Source organism: Metopolophium dirhodum, chromosome 6 (genome assembly GCF_019925205.1).
Source record: "Metopolophium dirhodum isolate CAU chromosome 6, ASM1992520v1, whole genome shotgun sequence".
Taxonomy (NCBI): Eukaryota; Metazoa; Arthropoda; class Insecta; order Hemiptera; family Aphididae; genus Metopolophium; species Metopolophium dirhodum.
In genome coordinates, this window is record NC_083565.1 from 17,176,201 (window position 1) to 17,195,487 (window position 19,287).

The 19,287-nt window shown below is 27.9% G+C and overlaps 2 protein-coding genes across 2 annotated transcripts; one reads left to right on the forward strand and one right to left on the reverse strand.

Moving 5' to 3' along the window:
• Nucleotides 1-870: 870 nt before the first annotated feature.
• On the reverse strand, nucleotides 871-4,864 carry LOC132947908 (centrosomal protein of 112 kDa-like). Its single transcript, XM_061018168.1, has 5 exons — nucleotides 4,793-4,864; nucleotides 2,654-4,589; nucleotides 2,430-2,584; nucleotides 1,105-1,191; nucleotides 871-1,014 (listed from the first exon to the last, which is right to left on the reverse strand). Exons 1-5 carry the CDS (start codon nucleotides 4,862-4,864, stop codon nucleotides 871-873), a joined length of 2,394 nt encoding a protein of 797 aa, XP_060874151.1.
• A 7,584-nt stretch (nucleotides 4,865-12,448) lies between these two features.
• LOC132947109 (E3 SUMO-protein ligase PIAS3-like) lies at nucleotides 12,449-17,291 on the forward strand. The gene is made up of 2 exons (XM_061017309.1): nucleotides 12,449-12,946; nucleotides 14,691-17,291. The coding sequence occupies exons 1-2, from the start codon at nucleotides 12,920-12,922 to the stop codon at nucleotides 16,551-16,553; spliced, it is 1,890 nt and encodes a 629-aa protein (XP_060873292.1). The 5' UTR covers nucleotides 12,449-12,919; the 3' UTR covers nucleotides 16,554-17,291.
• The last annotated feature ends 1,996 nt before the right edge of the window (nucleotides 17,292-19,287 follow it).

The window sequence follows — 19,287 nt, forward strand, 5'->3', positions numbered from 1 at the left end:
TTCAACGTGCTTAACTACACACTTTTGTTGAAACAAAAAAAATACAAAATAAAGAGTGTCCGGTAAGATATAAATATACCAAAAAATTATATATATGTAGGTATGTCACGTTTTAATAATACAAAATTCATATTAATAAATCAGACCAGTGGCCACTCACAATTCACTTCCAATAGTTCCAATATCAGAATGTATACGTGTGGATATCGAAACCGGAAAATACAACCGGATTCATACGTAATGCCATGATATATAAATATAGGTACTTATCTTATTATAATATATCGTTGACGTTAGTCGGCCTCTAGCTATTATCCATATAGTGTGTATGAGTTCTTTTAGGGAAAATGTAAACAATATATTTAGATTTATTCATAAAAAACACAATATATTATATTCAATATGTCATAATAATATGCATCTTTCAATACAATTAAACACGAAATATAGGTATCTACTTAAAATTATAACAATACCAATAAATAATAAACTTTATTTGATATTTGACTAATAATAACAATGGTATTAATTCTTAAACAATTTAAAAATATAAATGACTGATATCAAATAAAATTACTAAACAGCATCTATTGAAATTTATTTGTATCACCTACTATAAAGTATTTATTAACATATAAATTAAAAAAATTAGAAAAATAAAAATAAGAACTAAGTAAAATCATAATTAGCAGTACAGAGGACAGCAAGCAAGCATAGCTAGCAAATAGGTTAAGGTATTAATAAAAAAAAAATACAATTAATTGTTATAAATTGAATAGTTCCAGTTAGGTGACGGTTTAAAGTAATTTAAGTAGTAGTATAAAGTCGATTAAAATTAAAAATTAAAAACTAAAAATTATTTTTATTTCATTATTGATGTAATGATGTCCCTGTACATGAGCAGAGACAGTTTTCAAATGATTTTATTTTTTCCTCGCGAATTTCGCAAAGTCTTTTCATAAACGTATTCTCTGATTGAAGTTTAGACGTGTAATCAACCAAACCTTCCATTAGCTGTTAAAAATTAAATTTTAATCATGGCCTGTTATAATATTTGGTAGATATATATTATAATGTATAAATACCTAATTGTATAAATCTCACCTGGGATATATTGTTTCTGGTATTTGTTATACTTGTGTCACAGCACCTTTCAGGAATTCCATTGTTTATGTCATTTAATATCAACGACTGCTTTGAAAAAATTATAATAACATATTTTTCAATATACAATTTATAATTTAGTGACAGTGTTTCATACATATCGTCAAAAGATTTTTTTGTAGGGTATAACAACAACTAGATATTGAATACTGATTCAGACAAAGATATTAGTTTCATTATCATAATTTTCTCAAAAACCGATTTTGCGTAAAAATTCCCGTTTTTCCTTAATTTTTCTCTTGTTTTTCACGTCGCTTTTGAAAACTACTGTTACATTTTTACTTTTTCCCCCCAAAGTACCAACTACATTCACTTTTCTATCAGAAAAGTTACCGTTGAAGAAAATCCAAGCGCATTTACTATCCTAAAAGGTGATGACAGACACAAAAAAAAAAATAAAAAAAAACACACATCATTGTAAAATCAATACATTCATCGCTTCACTCAGAATCTAAAATAATAAGTCAAATAATTATAAAAATATAAAACCGATATGTCAAACCCTCAAAAATATTTTATCCTCAATAATTTTTGTAATGGGTGGTTTTATTCTAAGATTATTCCAAAATTATAAAAACGATTTTACGTAGTAAGTAAGTGTTTTATCTGGAAGTCAGATAAAAAGCCATGGAAAAAAAGCCAAGAAAAAAATAAGCCACAAAAAAAGTTAGTTAAAAATTAATAAATACGTAGGTATATAAAAAAAAATACCAACAAAATGCCATAAAAAAATAACATTGTATTTTGTGGATAAACTACCTACATAATATTATCTTGAAATCAATTGATTTATGTCTTACACTTAGATATGTATAAAGTATATACTTTGTACAGTGTGATTCTTTTTTAAATGTACATTTTGGAGTCAGTATGAATTACATATTACCTTGACATTGATTGATTTATGTCTTACACCTAGATATGTAAGCCTATTGGACTTGAAATGCTTACAAATATTTTGATTGATTTTAAATTATTGTCTCTTTATAGGTTATGCCATATTGATATTATTAATACTAAAATAAATTACTATAATAATATTAATAGCAATATAAATACATGATAAAATTTCCTTAGGATCATTTTTTTTAAATTTTTTTGCACCCCCCTTTTATTTTTTTCCAATTCAAGCACTGGGATGTATATTATAATAATATATATCCCTTTAATCTTGCATAATATTTATAATATCTTATAACAATAAAAATCTTGAAAGAGGTTAAATAATTACTATAGTGTATTGTGATTAGTGATAAGGTACATACTTGAATGTTACAGACTTTAATCAATCGTTGTAGAGTGGTAAGAGATTCATTCAGTTGTGAACTTGCAATTTTTTCAGTTACCATTAAATGTGAATTTTTCAGTTTTAAACTTTCCTTTAAATCCCGAATTTCATTTCTCAAATTAACCTGTGTGTCTGAGAATTAAAAACCGATATTAATTTATAACAAAATAACCAGATATAATATTATATTTTTAGACATACCCGCCATGTGTGCGATTATTGGATTGTATTTCTCTCTTATTTCTTCAATCTCATTTTGGTGTTGCAAAAGAATAAATTCTTTTTCTTTGGTTAAATTTTCTGTTAACGTAGCTTTGTATTCAATATCTTTGAGATGTTGATATTTATCTATCCAATAGTTACTTTTTTTAGACTGTTGCTGGGCGGCGTTTTGCATGTTGTACAACACTTTCTCATAACCGACTATAATATTTTTCCAGGTACCAACATTGTTTAGTAGTATGTCCATTTGCTCTTTTAATTTACTATTAATGTGCAAATGATTACCGGATAGCAACGAAGATGACCGCGACGTTGCTGTGTGCTGCTGCTGTTGCTGTTGCTGTTTGCTTTGAGTTTTCAACTTGTGTATGATTTTATTTTTTTCCTTCAACACATTATCTAATGTAATAATATAGCATTTTAAATTCCAGGTATAGTCTTTATCTGACTTAATGCGATGTTTCAAATCATTACTCTCATTTTGTACCAATGCGATTTCGATTTGTTTTTCGTGGAGCCGGTCCGTAAATTCATCCATTATTTGTTGCGTGTAAATTTTGTTTTTTTGACATTTTTCTTTTTCTTTGTTGTACTTTGCATTCACGAGTTTGTATTTGTTGGTCTGTTCTGTTATATTTGATTGAAGCTTTTTAATTAGTCTATCGCCATCGACGCATTTAATTTCCACGTCACTCAATCGTTGTCGGCACTCGTCGAGCAATGTTAATAAGTCTCTCTCTTTTAGCTTATCGTACATTGATTTCAATTTCAAATAATCTTGTTTGAGGTTGTTATGTTCGTTTTGTTTGCCAATTAAAATTGTTTGGACCATTATTTGGTTTTTTATTTGAGAATTTAGCTTTTCATTCTCGTTTTCCAAATATATCTGCCATTTTTTGTAATCGTTAATTTCTTTTATAAGTTGTTGATTTTTGTCTTCAATATTTTTAATTAAACATATATTAACTGTTTTTAAATTTTCTTCTTTATCAGTTGTCAATTTTGCAAGCATATTGATTAAGTCACACAATTTGTGATTTTCGAATTCGACGTCGCTAGATCCTTGGATTTGGTTGATTTGTTCAGCGATCAACATTTTACCTTCGTACAATTCGTTATTATTTTGAGTATAATCAAATGCGTCATGAAAGTTTTGATCAGGAAACTGAAAAACATTTTCATGCAATAACTGTAGTTGTATATATTTTTCTTCATTAATCGAATATAATATCTCATCTTCTAACTGTGATATTTTTAGATCTTTAATATACAGTCCTTCTTTTAACTTCTCTACGCTTTGTAGAATTTCATCATAATTATTTAACGTTGACAAGCGTATGTTCATCAGTTGTTTATTTATAACGTATTTCAGCTTATCGTTTTTCACTTGTATGTAATAATATTCATTTTCACGTGCAGCTAACGCAGCGCAAACATTAGTCAAATGTATAACATCTTCCTTGTCATTGAATCTACGACTTAATGCTAAACATAGATTAATTTTTATTTGATCCATTTCAGATTTAAGCCTATTGCATTCTTTAACTAAATAGTCATAATTTCCATATTTACTCTGTAAAATGCTGTTCTTGGTTCTTAATTGTTTGTTATTTTTTTCTGATTCGCTCATTGCAATACACGCTAATCCTATAATTTTGTCCAAATTAATAGCGTATTTATCGCTCATAACATATTTACCGTCTACAATTTTTGTCATAAGTTTTTCTTTAAACGTTTCAACAATATGTTCATAAGAAATATTCAATTTGTGCAAATCTATTGTTTCAGCGTTTAAATTATCAAATGAATTAAGATTCTGATTAATTTGCATACCTATAGTCGTATAGTCAAAGACCACAATCTTGTTTTCTGTCATATCTGATGATGGTCCAGGTTGGTAATTAAATGTCATTACCTATTTTTCAAAATAATAAAAAAAAATATTAAAATGTAGGTATTTTATGTGTTATTTTATCTAAAATTATGCTCATGCATGTAATATATTTTAAATCCAATGTCTTATTAAAGAAATAAGTACATTTATTTAAAATTTAGGAGTTTATTTATTAGTACCTAATCAAAGGAATTAAACTGATTATTTTTTTTTTAAATACTAACCTCGTCGTTTTTATTTTCATCATTATTTGTTGTTTGATTATTGGCGTTAGTTTTTCGGAAATTATCAGACATTCTTTTTGCTAAAAAATACAAATTATTATCTCATTTAAAACAATTAAAGTAATATAAGTATAGGTATAGTATAGTACATATAAGTATAAATATAATAAATCATATCTGAAAAACAATTATTATAAATGTAAAATATAACAGGTAGAGATGAGAAGTAATAGAAATCGCATAATTTTTCCTGTTTTCTATTTACAGCTATGTAAGGTGAGATATAAATCTGTTAAGGACGCTACACACTGCTGCGGTGGCGGTAAAATTGTGTCCGAACTCATTTAATAAAATGTATCCTATAAAACAAAAAAGTTGAACACAAAATCAAAAATCAAAATGTTTGGTTTATATTAAATATTTTATGTGTGATTGAGGACACGGCGTCGTCGTTGCAGCGGTGTTACGGCGACGGTCAGTCGGTCAAATTGTATTCTTGTAATAATTATATTTATTAAATTAATGTAGCCAATGTAGGTATATAAATGTAGGATTATTGATTACTAATTAGTAATATTAGTCATTAGAGTAATAGTGTGCCGTTTGTTGGATGACACGAAGTAAAAAATTATAAAAAGCTTAACCATTTTTTTGTTTCATTGTAACACCCAAATACAGAACACTATTTCGTCAAATTTAAAAAATGCCTATAGGGGTGATCTGATCCCTTTTGTATACGCATCTGGCTCATTATGGTAGTGCTTTAAAGAAGTCGGTAAAATTTTCTTTGTAAGTTATGGTCAAAAAACATGTTTTCAAGCTTAAACTTTAAAATACCAAAAAAAGCATTTGAAATTTTTTTTTGTAAGTGAATTTTTCATCTTAATTATAAAATGTTGGTTGAATCAGAAATTACCTATCGTATTTACTTCATAATATGTTAGAAATTATAAAGAAATTTTTAAAAAAAAAAACCTGGGTAGAAAAAAAAACGTTATGGTGTATTTCAGTATTTGTGTATAGAAAATACTAGTATAAACATTCGGTAAAAATTTCATGTATGTTATAAAGTTGGACCAAAAAACAAAACTTTTGTTGTGAAAAAATCATAGTTTTTCCTTAATTTTTTGTTTGTTTTTCCTGATGCTTTTGAAAACTACTGAAAACTACTTATTTTTGATCACCTTAACCTAAAGTACCAACTAGATTCCTTCTCCTATCAGAAAATATGTTGAAAAAGAAATCTGAAAGATTCTTACTGCCCCAAAAGGCTATGACAGATAATATCCATTGTAAAATCAATAGATTTATCGATCCACTCTGAACCTAAAATCTTAGAGGGATGACTGGATGAGTGAAAATACGCAAAATTGCAAACTTCAAAATGTTAAAACTTTGAAACTAAGTCCGATTATCCGACCGACGAATTCTTACTGCACCATAGTTCTTAACTCGTTTAAATACATAGGTTTCCAAAAATATTTATAAATCACTTAGGAGCTAAACTGTACCTACACGCCTTAATTTTGGATTCTGAGCGAATCCGATGAATGTATTGATATTCCAATAATGTGTTTTTTTTTTCACTTATTTTTATTTGTGTCTGTCATAACTCATAACCTTTTAGGACACTTAAAATACTTAGATTTTCTTCAATAGCATCTTTTTTTTATAGAAAAGTGAATTTAGCTGGTACTTTAGCGGGGGGTCAAAAGTAAAAAATTCCCAGTGGTTTTAAAAGCGCTGTAGATAAATGAAATTTTTACCGAATGTTTATAATATCATTTTCTATACACCATAACATTTTCAAAATATTTTTATTTATTTTGAGCTGTTTACGGATATTTTCAGTTTTCAATTTTTTTAGTTTTTTATTCTATAAATATCAATAAAATTGTATTTGTTGGGTAAAAAAACTTGAAAATAATTTGTTTTTTTATAAGCATTTAAAGTTTGAATTTTGAAAATAAATCATCAAAATCTTGAAATATATATGAATTATTGTAATTAAACAATTATAAAACGTTCAATTATTATAAATAAGGATTGTAAATTTAAAACAAAGATTGTCATACTCAATTAGTTCATATTGTAACCATAAATCTAAAAAATATATTATAAAACAGTTTTTTTTACCAACATTTTCAATTCCAATTTGGACGAAATTACATATTAAAACGATGAATAACGATTTTAGTTGTTCTTTTGAAATTTTTATTTTTATTTTATTGAAATATAACTACAATCTATACAATTTTTTACTGTACAATAAGTAGATTTGATAATTGAAAAAAATAGATTGACATGAATCATAAGATTAGGGAAGATACCCAGTGGTAACACCCTAAAATTTTTTTTTTTTTTGAAATTTAAAAATATTATTTGTGGATAGATGACAGATAGAGTATATTATTATATTTTATACACACACTGACATTTTCAAATGTAATTTTTTGGCAAAAATGAATTTAACCTACTGCTGTAGATACTAATATCTTATACTAAAATTAATTACTTTAATCGCCTTAATGATTTTATATCACTGAATTCAAATTCAACACCATCCATTACAGTGACTCATTTGTAACTTACTGTACGGCAGAGCAATATCCACTATCCCCATTTTTTTTTTGTCATGTTTTGCCAATTTTACCCTTAATATAACTTCTCATCCCTATAATTATCTTAAGTCGACGTTGTATTAAATATTAATTACATTAGGTGAATATATACAAATAGTAACAATTTGTCGTATCAATTATTTCTAACCTAGATGTTATTAGTGATCAGTTGGCATTCCTAATCATATAAAAACTTCATTTATTTATAAAAAACATCCTTTATGCTTATTGTACTTTTTTTACGTACAGATTAAATTCTAGATTAAAAATAAAAAAATACAAATATGTTTATAAACATAGTAGTCATAATACTAGGCTTATTAGCTATAATAGTCGTTAGGAAATGATCGTAATGATCTAATAACGTTTAGGTGTATATAAATGTATATAAATGCATAATATTTTGAAAATTCTAGTTTCACTTACCTTTTAATTTAACATATAGGTTAGAAATAGGTATTTAAGAATTGTTTAATTTTATGTATAATATAAGCAGTATCACAAGCATGTAATATCAAAATGTTCAGTTGAAAAAGTAATTTGTCATGTAACGGATGAATGAATAGATAACAGTTTAATTATTTTAGCCATAGACCATAATATAATATTTCTACAACATAAATTATTATTTATTATTGGTCTTCTTTCAATGTACGAAGTTTTTTAACGTTGGTGTCACTGCTGGATTCCAAATTTATCTTATCAGTCTTTGGAAGAATTGACCCCAACTCAATCTTGATATAAGAGGCGCATCCTATATTACCTAAATAGGATACAAATTATAAAAATATTAACGATTTTAATATTTTATTGAAACACGTAATATTAATTTGCTAAATGTGAGGTGGGTTAATAATTTATTTCTATAAATCAATCTACAATTTGGTCAAAACTACAATTTCAATCGTTCACAAAAAAAAATAAATGTGTACCTACATTTATCTAAAAATGTTACTTCTAATTGTATTAAAAAAAATCGTGTACACACTCAGTTGCTGCACAGCAATCAACACCATATGATAAATATTTTCTACTTATTTTGTATTAAATCCTTTTACAAATCATTGCATATATTAAATGCACCATCATAATAGCTTGTCGAATTTTGCCTCCAATTTAAGTTATATTTGTCACATACTTAACAAAATAAGTTATGACTACATCTCATTTCCAGTGGAAATTACAGTTTTATCAACACAAAATAATCACTCTTTTATGAACACATAATTTGTACAACACACTTAACACTTATACATAAAAGAAAATTGATCGAGCTATGACACATTGGTTGTTGAATTCAGTATAAGTTAATGCATTTCAGCTAATTTCACATTACAGAGTAGTTCAGTAATAACGATATTATTATAATACGTTTCTAGTAGGTACAAAATTGATAGCGATTTTCGAATAACAAAATAATGTCACATTGTCTCATCATACTTTATGTGACTATTTTGAGATTCTGAGCGGAGTGATGAATGTATTGATTTTTCAATGATGTGTGTGTTTTCTTTTAAAATTTTAATTTTGTGTCTGTTAATAACTTTTAGGACAGTAAAAGTGCTTAAATTTTGTTTAACAGTATCTTTTCTGATAGGAAAGTGAATCTAATTAGTATTTTAGGGGGGGTCAAAAGTAAAAATTTCTCAGTAGTTTTCAAAAGCACCCTGAAAAACAAAAGAAAATTTTCTTTGTTTAAATTAAGGAAAAACGAGAACTTTTCACGCAAAATCGGTTTTTGACAAAGTCAATTTTGGTTTTTGGTATAACTCTAAAACAAATTACCGTAAATACATGAAATTTTGACTGAATATTTATATTAGCATTTCCTATACACCATAACATTTTCAAAATATTTTGACATATTTTGAGTGGTTTACGGACATTTTCAGTTTCCAATTTTTTTAATTTTTTATTCTATAAATATCAATACAATTTTATTTTTTGGGTAAAAAAGCTTGAAAATTTAATAGAAGGTTCCAAATATATTTTTTCAAAGATAGATGACAAATATTAAAAATCCATAGCAATATTTTTTTTTTTATAAGCGTTTTAAGTTCAAATATTGACAAATTACGTAAAACTCACGAAAATGTGCAAATTATTTTGAGTTAAAAATTTCTAAAAAATTTTATTTTTAAATCTAAGATTTGAAAAAATAATACAAGATTTTTCATAAGTTTATCTACTTTTATCAAAAAAAATGTCTATAAGGAAGTCAAGTTACATTTTTATGAGCGTTTGAAGTTCATATTATTACAACATAGGATATATCACTCGATTTCTCATGTGTAACGATTTTCTTATTTTGTTGTAATTCAAAAACGAATAACTGTAGATACATGAAAATTTCACTGAATGTTTATATATTTATTTTCTATACACCATATAATTTTAAAAATATTTTGACTTGTGTTTAGCTTTTTACGGACAATTTCAAGTTTCAATTTTTTATTTAATTTTGTTTTTATGAATATCAATAAAGTTTAATTTGTTGCGCTAAAAAGCGTGAAAATTTAATACAAGGCTTCTGATATATTGTTACAATAGCAGTTGAAAAAGATTAAAAATATATGGGCACAATTTTTTTTTATAAGCATTTAAAGTTCAATTTTTGACAAAATTTATCAAATTAAGTATTTACAAATTAATTTATAAAATTTTCAACTTTTATTGTTAATAAGGATTAAAACTTAACAAAGTTCCACGTAAGTTATTAATTCTGTTACCAAAAAATTTAAAAAAAAAAATAAACTCAGATTTCTTTATAATTATTTTAAGTTCAAATTTGGATTAAATTACTTGTTAAAAAACCAAGAATAACTATTTTAGTTGAGTATTTTGTTGTAATTTTATAATATTAATAATAAGTAATAACATTTAACAATATAATATAAGACATTGACAAACCGTCACCATAATGCTATTTCGTATACAATGATATTATATCATTGAATTCAAAATTAATACCACCCATTATACAGTGACCCACTTGTAACCTACTGTACAGCAGAGCAGTGGCGTGGTGAACAATTTTAATTGAAGAAGCCAAATATATTTATTCCATCCACCCACAGTGGACGACGGTAGATAACGAATTTATAATTATAATAATTATATAGTATATATATATTTATAAATAATCAAAGTCGTACTGCCCGCGAAATCCCGATAAATAATATTGCCTGTTGGTTGTTTTAAAAACATTGTTCACGCACACATTCGACAATGTTCACAAAAACAACAATAAAATCACAACCTTTTAGTGTTTACCGACACCGCTCGGGACATGACTTTGTTTTTAAAAACACGAACAATTTGTTGGAAAAAACAAATTTGTTTTAAAAATGTTTTGATTTTATCTAAAAACACAGAGTTTCTGTTTTGTTTCAATTGTGTCGTCTCTGTGTGGACCCGGCATAAGACGAAGACGACTCAACCAGTTTAGAAAATTATTAAATTTTCAAATGTATCTGGTATGTATAATGAATTATTTGGTAAAGATATGCCGTAAATCATTATTAATAATATACAATCTATGGTAGTATACAAATATCAAAAGATATTGACTTATGAGTTATGAGTAAAGCATGTTTAAATTTTGAATAATTTGATTGATTATTCCTGTAATTATATTATCGTATTATAGTGATTTGATAATATATTGATAACAGCCAAACATGAATACATGATACTGGAGAATAAATTACGCGCATGCACAGTACAGTGTAAGTTAGTAAGGTGCATTCCTGTGTTTAGACCACGATTTAAGATATATCTTTAATCGTGGTCATGTTGCCACAATATAATATTTATCAATCGGAATATAATAATGTCAATATGAACGAGAACGAATTATCAGTTAGATATGACTGATATGGGCTTTTCATTTTACCACGGTTTTCTGCTTTACCTAATTTTATTTGTGTTCCGCACACGGTAAAAACATTATTGTTCTATGGTAAAAGCACAGAATAATGGTACTATTATGATAGTACTACCTATAACTAAGGTTTCACTCAAAAACTCAAAAACTCAAAAGTAAAAAGTATAATAGTAAAAATTATACATTTTAGTAATTTTATTAGAAATTTTAGAATATAATATAAGCCGGTGCGTCGAGACCCCATCCAGCGAGAGGTCCGCTTGAGCTTCTATAAACTTATGTTACTCCAACTGGCCATCGAGTCTGGCGACCGGAGCCGGTAGGTGTAGGGAGCTTCTAGAGCGTTGAGCGTATGCGTAAAAACTCAGAAATCGAAAGTGCTTTAGCATATAACTACTATCTAATTTTGTTTGAACCGTCGTTCTTAACTCGTTGAAGTACATAGGTTTCTATAAAAATTTGCAAAAAAAGGGGTGTCCGGTAAAGTAACAAAGTTTGGAATATTGTTCTCCGAGGAATTTTGCACTAGGACCAGTTTTTTGTTTTCCATATCTTGTTAATTTTGAAAACACTAAACAACATTATACTAGTTTTTCGACAAATTATTATTATACAATTTATATAGCTCGTGAAGATGAATAATTACATTTCTTATTTAATCTTCTTATTTTTAAATATTTTTGAGTTTGAAATGGTTGTCGGACAAAATTTGAATCGTACAATAATTGAATTTGGGAATTTTCTGAGACATTTTTCGTTATTAGGTTGGTAATACCATTAAGGGGATTTTTACTTTTTTATATTGGTCACGATGAATTTGAAAATTCAAATTATATTTTTTTTTTTAATTTGGATTTTGGAAGAAGTGTTCTTATCTCGTTTCAAACGTTGGCGTTAGTTCTGCCACGGACTAAGATATAATGGACTGGTAACGACATGGTCGGCGGGGGTCGGAAGACGGCCACGAAAAGGTGTCACTTAGCTGATAAGAATACTGTTCTTGAAGTTTTCAGCGCTACCGGTGGTTTTATTTGGTTACACAATTTGTGATGTGTGTCCGTGTTAAATGCAGAGGGCGCTGTGAACTCCAGGAACACAGGCGAGCCCCCGCACATTGCCTCTTGAACATAACATACATTTGTGGCCGTGATAAGCTGCTCGTTTCCAGTCCATGGTTCTGCTAAACGTTTTCCGCTGCAGAAGTTCCGCCATGATTGTCTCAGGGGAAGAACTGTCCGGCTACTCAACCACACTTAGTTTGCGGTTTATACCTTATACGCTCATCTTTTTTTCGACCAGTGTGTACGATTGCAGATTGACGGAAATCTGAAACTTATAAAATCTAAATGTTATCAGTGTATTTTAATTGGAAAAATAATATTTTGCAGCACCGTTTGGTTTTTTTATACAGATCGCAAAACTATTATTATTAAGTATAATATTGTGTATTGTGTACCGTTCGTTTATGAATCGTTTTAACATTAACACTATTTACTAACTGTTAACCTAGTCCTAGTGATGATTTGGACGAAAAACCACTCAATGATTGTTTATTAAACACGTTTTAAACGTGATATTTTCACTCAATTCAGGATCGCGTTGGTCATTCTTGAATCTAAAATGGCGAAATCGGTTAATAATTTGATTGTAAGTTTTACCTACCCGTATTATATTATTGTAATAATTAATAAGTAATAACATACTAAATCAACTAAGCATAGGTATTGACCTACACGGGCTACGGTAGATATTAAAGTGATTATCTTAAAAGTATTACCCCTAGATAATAAGCTCTTTATTAATTATTGCTTAACGTTTATCCATAAATCTACCCATTACAATTAATTACACATCGCAATATTGCATACCTTCCTAAATAACATGTTATTCTTAAAATTGTAAACTTAATATTTAGTTGTTGTTAGGTACCTAAATAAATTAGCTTTGAATAAATGAATCACTATAACTAAGTGCCATGTTGAATGTTGATGCTGTTTTAATTGTTATTATTATTATTATTTTATTATGCAGTCGCCAAGCGAAAATTTAAACATAGTTATATAAAATTGAATGTACATAGAATAAAGCCAAATAATACATTATTTACACTCGAGAAGTAGGTTATTATCATGGTGAAGTTAACCTTAAGTACAACTTTATAGACACTACCTCTGGAGCTTACTCTCAAAATGTAGGGAAAATTTTAGCCTACATTGTGATACCATATTAATTAATATACCGTAATCGTAAATTTAATAATACAATTTTTTGATAGATATTTGATTATAATTTTTAATGAATCATATTTTTGTATATTATTAAAAACAAATATATTAGCGGTATTATGGCAGGGCGATAACAGACCATAACCAAAATTTTAGATAACAATGGCACATAGTCTTTTATCCGAGAAGAATCTGCACAGTTGATGGTTGTTTCGTTTAATCTAGATTTCCAGTAATCCAGGTGGGGCCTGGTCTCATTAAGTGCAGATTAGTAGAACTTCTGTAGTATAGGCTTAACTCAGGGGTTGACAATTAAATTCTATAGCAGACTAGATAATTTGAAAAAATATTTTTAAGGGCCAGAAAAAAGTAATATAACTAGTTAATATACCTAATGTGTTTATTTTTGTGTTAAAAATACAGTTTAAGCTATTTAAAATAAATTAATTTAAATAATATTCACTAGTTTTTTTTTAAATTTGATACTCTTGGAGAACAACTAATGCGCAGGGTTTTCAAGGCGGAGATCAGTTAATTTTGAACGATATTTATTCTTTAAAAACGTCATTTTGGAGAACAGAGTTATATGTATATGTGAAGCCAAAATACAACATAAAAATAGATCAAATATCTATGATGTGCGTAAAACAGCATTAAAAAAAAATATTCTTGGCGGTCCAGTTATTTCCCGTCCATGGGCCGGATTTGACCGATGAATATTGGATATTGCCGACCCCCAGGCTAACTTGTTAACAAATTTATAGATATCATTAATTTTTCCCAAGAACTTGACAAATTGAAAGAGTACTTACCTATTTTAAATGAATAAATTTTTTTTTTATTTTATTAAGGCGTTCCTAGCTGGAAAAGCTATTTAAGCCTGTTGATAATATACATAAATGAATAAATAAAAATATTATACCTAAGTAGGTATATTTTTGTATAAATGTTGCTATTATTTTTAGTGCCAATTACAAATGAGTATGACATTTATTATAAATAACTAAAAAAAAATAAATTATACATTTTACAAATGTACATGAAATGATGAAGTAATATTTTTAGCTATTATTGCATTACAAATTATTAAATTTTTTATCCCATCTTTAGTTGTATAAAGTTACTTACTTGTTAAACTATAATTTGTTATTGTTTTTTGATTTTAGGCGGATATTGAATACATTCATCAGTTGGTATATGATTTAAGACTAAATGAACTACAGCAAATTTTAGAAGCTGTTAAGCATAACAAATCTGGTAGCAAACAATCTTTACGCAAACGTGTTTTAACCTTATTATCTGCTCCTACACCAAAAACCAAAGTTTTGAAACAAAAAATTATACAAGTCTATAACTCTAGACCACAACAAAACCAACAACCTCAACAACCACCGCAGGCCCCGGTTGTACAACAGCCAAATTTTTTGCAACGGTTCTTACGACAACCTCGAAACAACATTCAAATTCATAGCCAATCTTATACACCACCAAGACCAAATCCTATACAACCTTTTGTTGAAACCCCAAGTCCAGCTATACAATTTGAACACTTACCATTCTTTAAGACAGTACAAACATTATTAATGCCGATGTACTGCCAGACTAATATTGATTCTGCCAACTTTACTGGGCTATTTTATCTAACAGATAATGTTAGACATTCTATTGTTAAATCATGGAATATTGCCAGACAAGAATATAAAATTCAAATTATTTTAAGATTACTACAAGTTGGACTTGATGAAAATGTTACTGAACGTTTACCTTACAATATTACAGTTTCCGTTAATGATCGTCAATGTAAGTTACCTACATTAAACATCCCAACAAAAGCAGGCATCACTCCGTGGCGGTGCAATGTTCCTATAGATATTACTCAACAAACAGATTTAAGAAATTGTTTACAGAACACATTAAAAATTACATGGTCAGAAGAACCACACGAATATATGGCTGGTGTTTATGTGGCCAACAAATTGACTTGGAATGATCTTCTTGTAGAACTTAAAAAAAGACCTGTACGAGCCTCCTATAAAACTAAAGAACTCATTAAAAAATCTATGGAAAATGATGCTGATATGGGTGTAGATTCTATGTTTGCTACTGTTAAGGATCCATTAACTAAATTAAGAATGAAACTTCCTGCTCGAGGTGTAGACTGCATACATTTACAGTGTTTCGATGCAATACAATTTTTACAGATGAATGAACAAAAGCAAACATGGACATGCCCATTATGTAAAAAAAAACTTAAGTTTGAAAACATTGAAGTTGATGAGTTTTTTTTAAACATGCTTCAAAGTCCAGATTTAAGCGAAGAATGTGAAAATGTTGTTTTGTTAAAAGATGGAACATGGTCTGAGAGAAAAAATAAAGAATTTTCAAACAATTCTAGAACAAATGACTGTGGATCTACAAACAACATAGAAGTATTTACATTGTCAGATTCTGACGATGATAATGATGCAGATAATAGTAATAGTGATAGTGATGTAGACAATGTTGATAACGATGAAATTATTTCAAAACCAAAACGTTTTAAATATAATCCATCAAAAGTGGAAGAACCTGTGATAAAATCTGAACATGTTATAGAAACTGAAGATCTAACAGATCCTTCTGAAAGTGACCTTGTGTTAGACTTAAGTATAAAAAATAATTCAACATCATCGGTTTCTGGTAGTTTAAAGTATGAACCCATTGTTTCATTAAATGAAGATTCTAATCCATCAACTTCAGCTGATTCAAAGTATGGACAAGTTATTACGTTAAATGACGATTCTGATCAATCAACTTCAGCTAATTCAAAGTATGAACCAGTTATAATACTAAGTGACGAATCTGATGTACCACCATTAATACCGTTAATGGAATCAACCTCTATGTTAAATAATCTTTACCTTCCAAACATTTCAATCACAGGGTCCAATAACTGTGTAGCTAGTAGCTCTGGGAGTAGTAGAAATAATAGACGTCATCAAGAAAAAGATAATTCAAGATCGGTTTTATGTGTTATAACATTAGATTAAACTAATGTATTTCAGTTCTTACTGATCTTAAATTGTATACAATTTGTTATATTATTAACTCATTTATAAAAATATAGTACAACTGGTAATGATTTGTATTTAATAAAAACTGAAAAAATTTTCAATAATTAATACTCTTAATAATGTATATAATAACTATTAGATGCCTTATTTAACTTAAATTTAATACAGTAATTGTTGTAAATAAATCATGTTTCCCTATGCTAATTAATTTATGCATAATTTCAATTATAAAGGTACCACATTACAGCCTACTACTGATCATGATTGTGGCTGTGGATTGGTAGCTACTTTCTCATCAGAATATAATATATTTAAATGTTTAATTATTGTTTTTAATAACATTAAAACCATTCATAGTTATAAGTGCCTATAAAATAACTTAGGTTAAAATGATTTTATTATAAAAACAACATTTTTCTATTTTAATAAAACTCCAAAATCTGAAGTGTTCTTCAAATTTTGAATTGTATCATAACTTGTATTTACTATTTACAGTATTTTTAATTTCTATATTTTTTTTTTTTTTTGTAAGAAATATACAATCTATACTAGGTACTTAGCATAATAGGTATGTGTGATAAGAGACTTAAAAAATAACATGGTAGACATGATTAAAAAGTCAGCCACAAGTGACTCTTTGCTTGAGGGGAAATTTCTATATAATTTTGTTGTATTGTTCCATCACAAAATGAGAATGAAATAAATTATTTTTAATTTATGTTTCTATTTTTTATTTACTTTTTATCCCATCCATTCGGAGCAATTCATTCATTTTCAAGTTATAACATGTAGTTAATTCTTATTTCAAATTTGAAATGGTTTATCATAAATAGTTACTCAACACAAGAACACTGAAAGTTTGTCCAAATTCTATAATCGATCAATTTTTATAATAGTGTTTTATGTGGTGTTCAACTATTTATTGTACTGCTGCACTACAAATTATGTACAGTTCGAGTATAAATTTAATGTAATGTATTGTACTATGAAAACTATGAAATTTGTGTTAAGGGGCAACATTTAGTCAATTTTTAATCTCGCCTTAGCCGCCCGTGACCCAGTAGCGTAATAAGAAATTTGTCTTGGGAGGTGGAATAGGCATATTTTCCACACAAATTACTAAATAAATATAATAAATATAACTACATTTTCTAGTACAGTGGTGGGTGGTAGATGGAAATGGGTACTATTTTACCAAAAATCCTAAAACTAATATATTATACACAAATTATTAAATTTTGCTTTAAAATTCTACACAATTTAGTACCTATACAATAATACAATATTATAATATATTCAGCATAAATTCACTTTAGCTGCACAGCATTTTTTTCAACGAGTAAAGAACGATGATGCAGAAAAAAATTTGCGGAAATCATTACTTTGGAAGTTTTAAATAGTTGAATATATCCTTCCAAAGTTCTGCGATTTTACGTTTAAGCAGTGCATAACGAATTTTGATTTTTTTTTCACGAATTTTAACGAGTTAAGAATGATGGTTTTGAATTTTTTTTTAGAACCATAGTTCTTAACTCGCTGATGTTCGTATGTTTAAAAAAAATTATTAGTAGCTAAAGCCTGAGGTGAATTTGTTCTAAATGGGAAATATTAAATTGATTTGGGTGTAATATAATATAATATAATGTACTTATATAATTTTTTTTCGTAGTTTGTACGGTTTATAAAAGAAACTCTAATTTTCTTTTATAACATATATGTTATAAATGCTCTGAGAGGATCTATCCCTCTCTCACCCACAACCCACCATAATTACGCACCTGCGGTGATCTATATGTGTTAGTTGTCAGTGACGTAGACAGCGGGGATTTGGTGTCAGACCTCCCTCCATTGGCTTTTTATTACCTTTGTAAAGTTTTGAGATGGTGAAGGATTTTCCAATTTTACCCTCCCATTTAGGTATGTTGTTTTGTTTTTTTTGACCCCCCCCCCCTTTTCAGAAATCATGTCTACGACATTGTTATAAAAAAGTTAGTTGTAAATAATTATTGTGAAACGAGTGAAATTCAATGCGGGTACCACTCTCGCACATGTCAATAACTGGATTACGATATAAAATTTACCTACTATAAGAATTTTACGACAACTTACTTATTGTTTTGACAAAATTAAAGTTAGTTAACATAATCCGATTTGTATTTAGAAAAAATATTTGAGTTCAGCAGAAAAATATCTGTAGATCGTACCTAACACTTTCCGTTTTTAATATGAATTTGAATTTGTGAAAACTCATATTTTCAAATTTTCAATTACATTACAAGTTCACAATAATATAAGATTTAATTTTTACTCTGTCTTTAGACAAATTTCAGTTAAGTGGTTAACTGGTATAGAACTAACATCGATTAAACATAAAAAGGTGGGCAAGTGGGTGTCGCTCTGCTGTACAGTAGGTTACAAGCGGGTCACTGTAATGGATGGTGTGAAATTTGAATTCAACGATATATTCGTGAAAAAATCTATTTTGTCATGGATATTGGATATAATATCATTTTATAAGAAAAACGATTCTATCTAAACTCTAAAGCCGTGGATTGCATCAACCAGTTTTTGTTTACATGCACAATCTGTTTTCATTTTATCTGTGATGCTACTATGGTCATGTGGTAAGCCGATCGCTAACCAGTTACCAAGACGCCTACCGCCTTGCACAAATCGAAATTTCGGAACAAAATTCGTGATAAAAGATGTA

Bases quoted from the DNA above. Each gene is read 5' to 3' on its own strand.
- LOC132947109 (XM_061017309.1), top strand. From the start codon at position 12,920: ATGGCGAAATCGGTTAATAATTTGATT. The intron at 12,947-14,690 runs GTAAGTTTTACC...TTTTGATTTTAG, and splicing joins AATCGGTTAATAATTTGATT to GCGGATATTGAATACATTCA.
- LOC132947908 (XM_061018168.1), bottom strand. From the start codon at position 4,864: ATGTCTGATAATTTCCGAAAAACTAACGCCAATAATCAAACAACAAAT. The intron at 2,585-2,653 runs GTATGTCTAAAA...TTTAATTCTCAG, and splicing joins AATAATCGCACACATGGCGG to ACACACAGGTTAATTTGAGA. The intron at 1,192-2,429 runs GTATGTACCTTA...TTTTCAAAGCAG, and splicing joins TTAAAGTCTGTAACATTCAA to TCGTTGATATTAAATGACAT.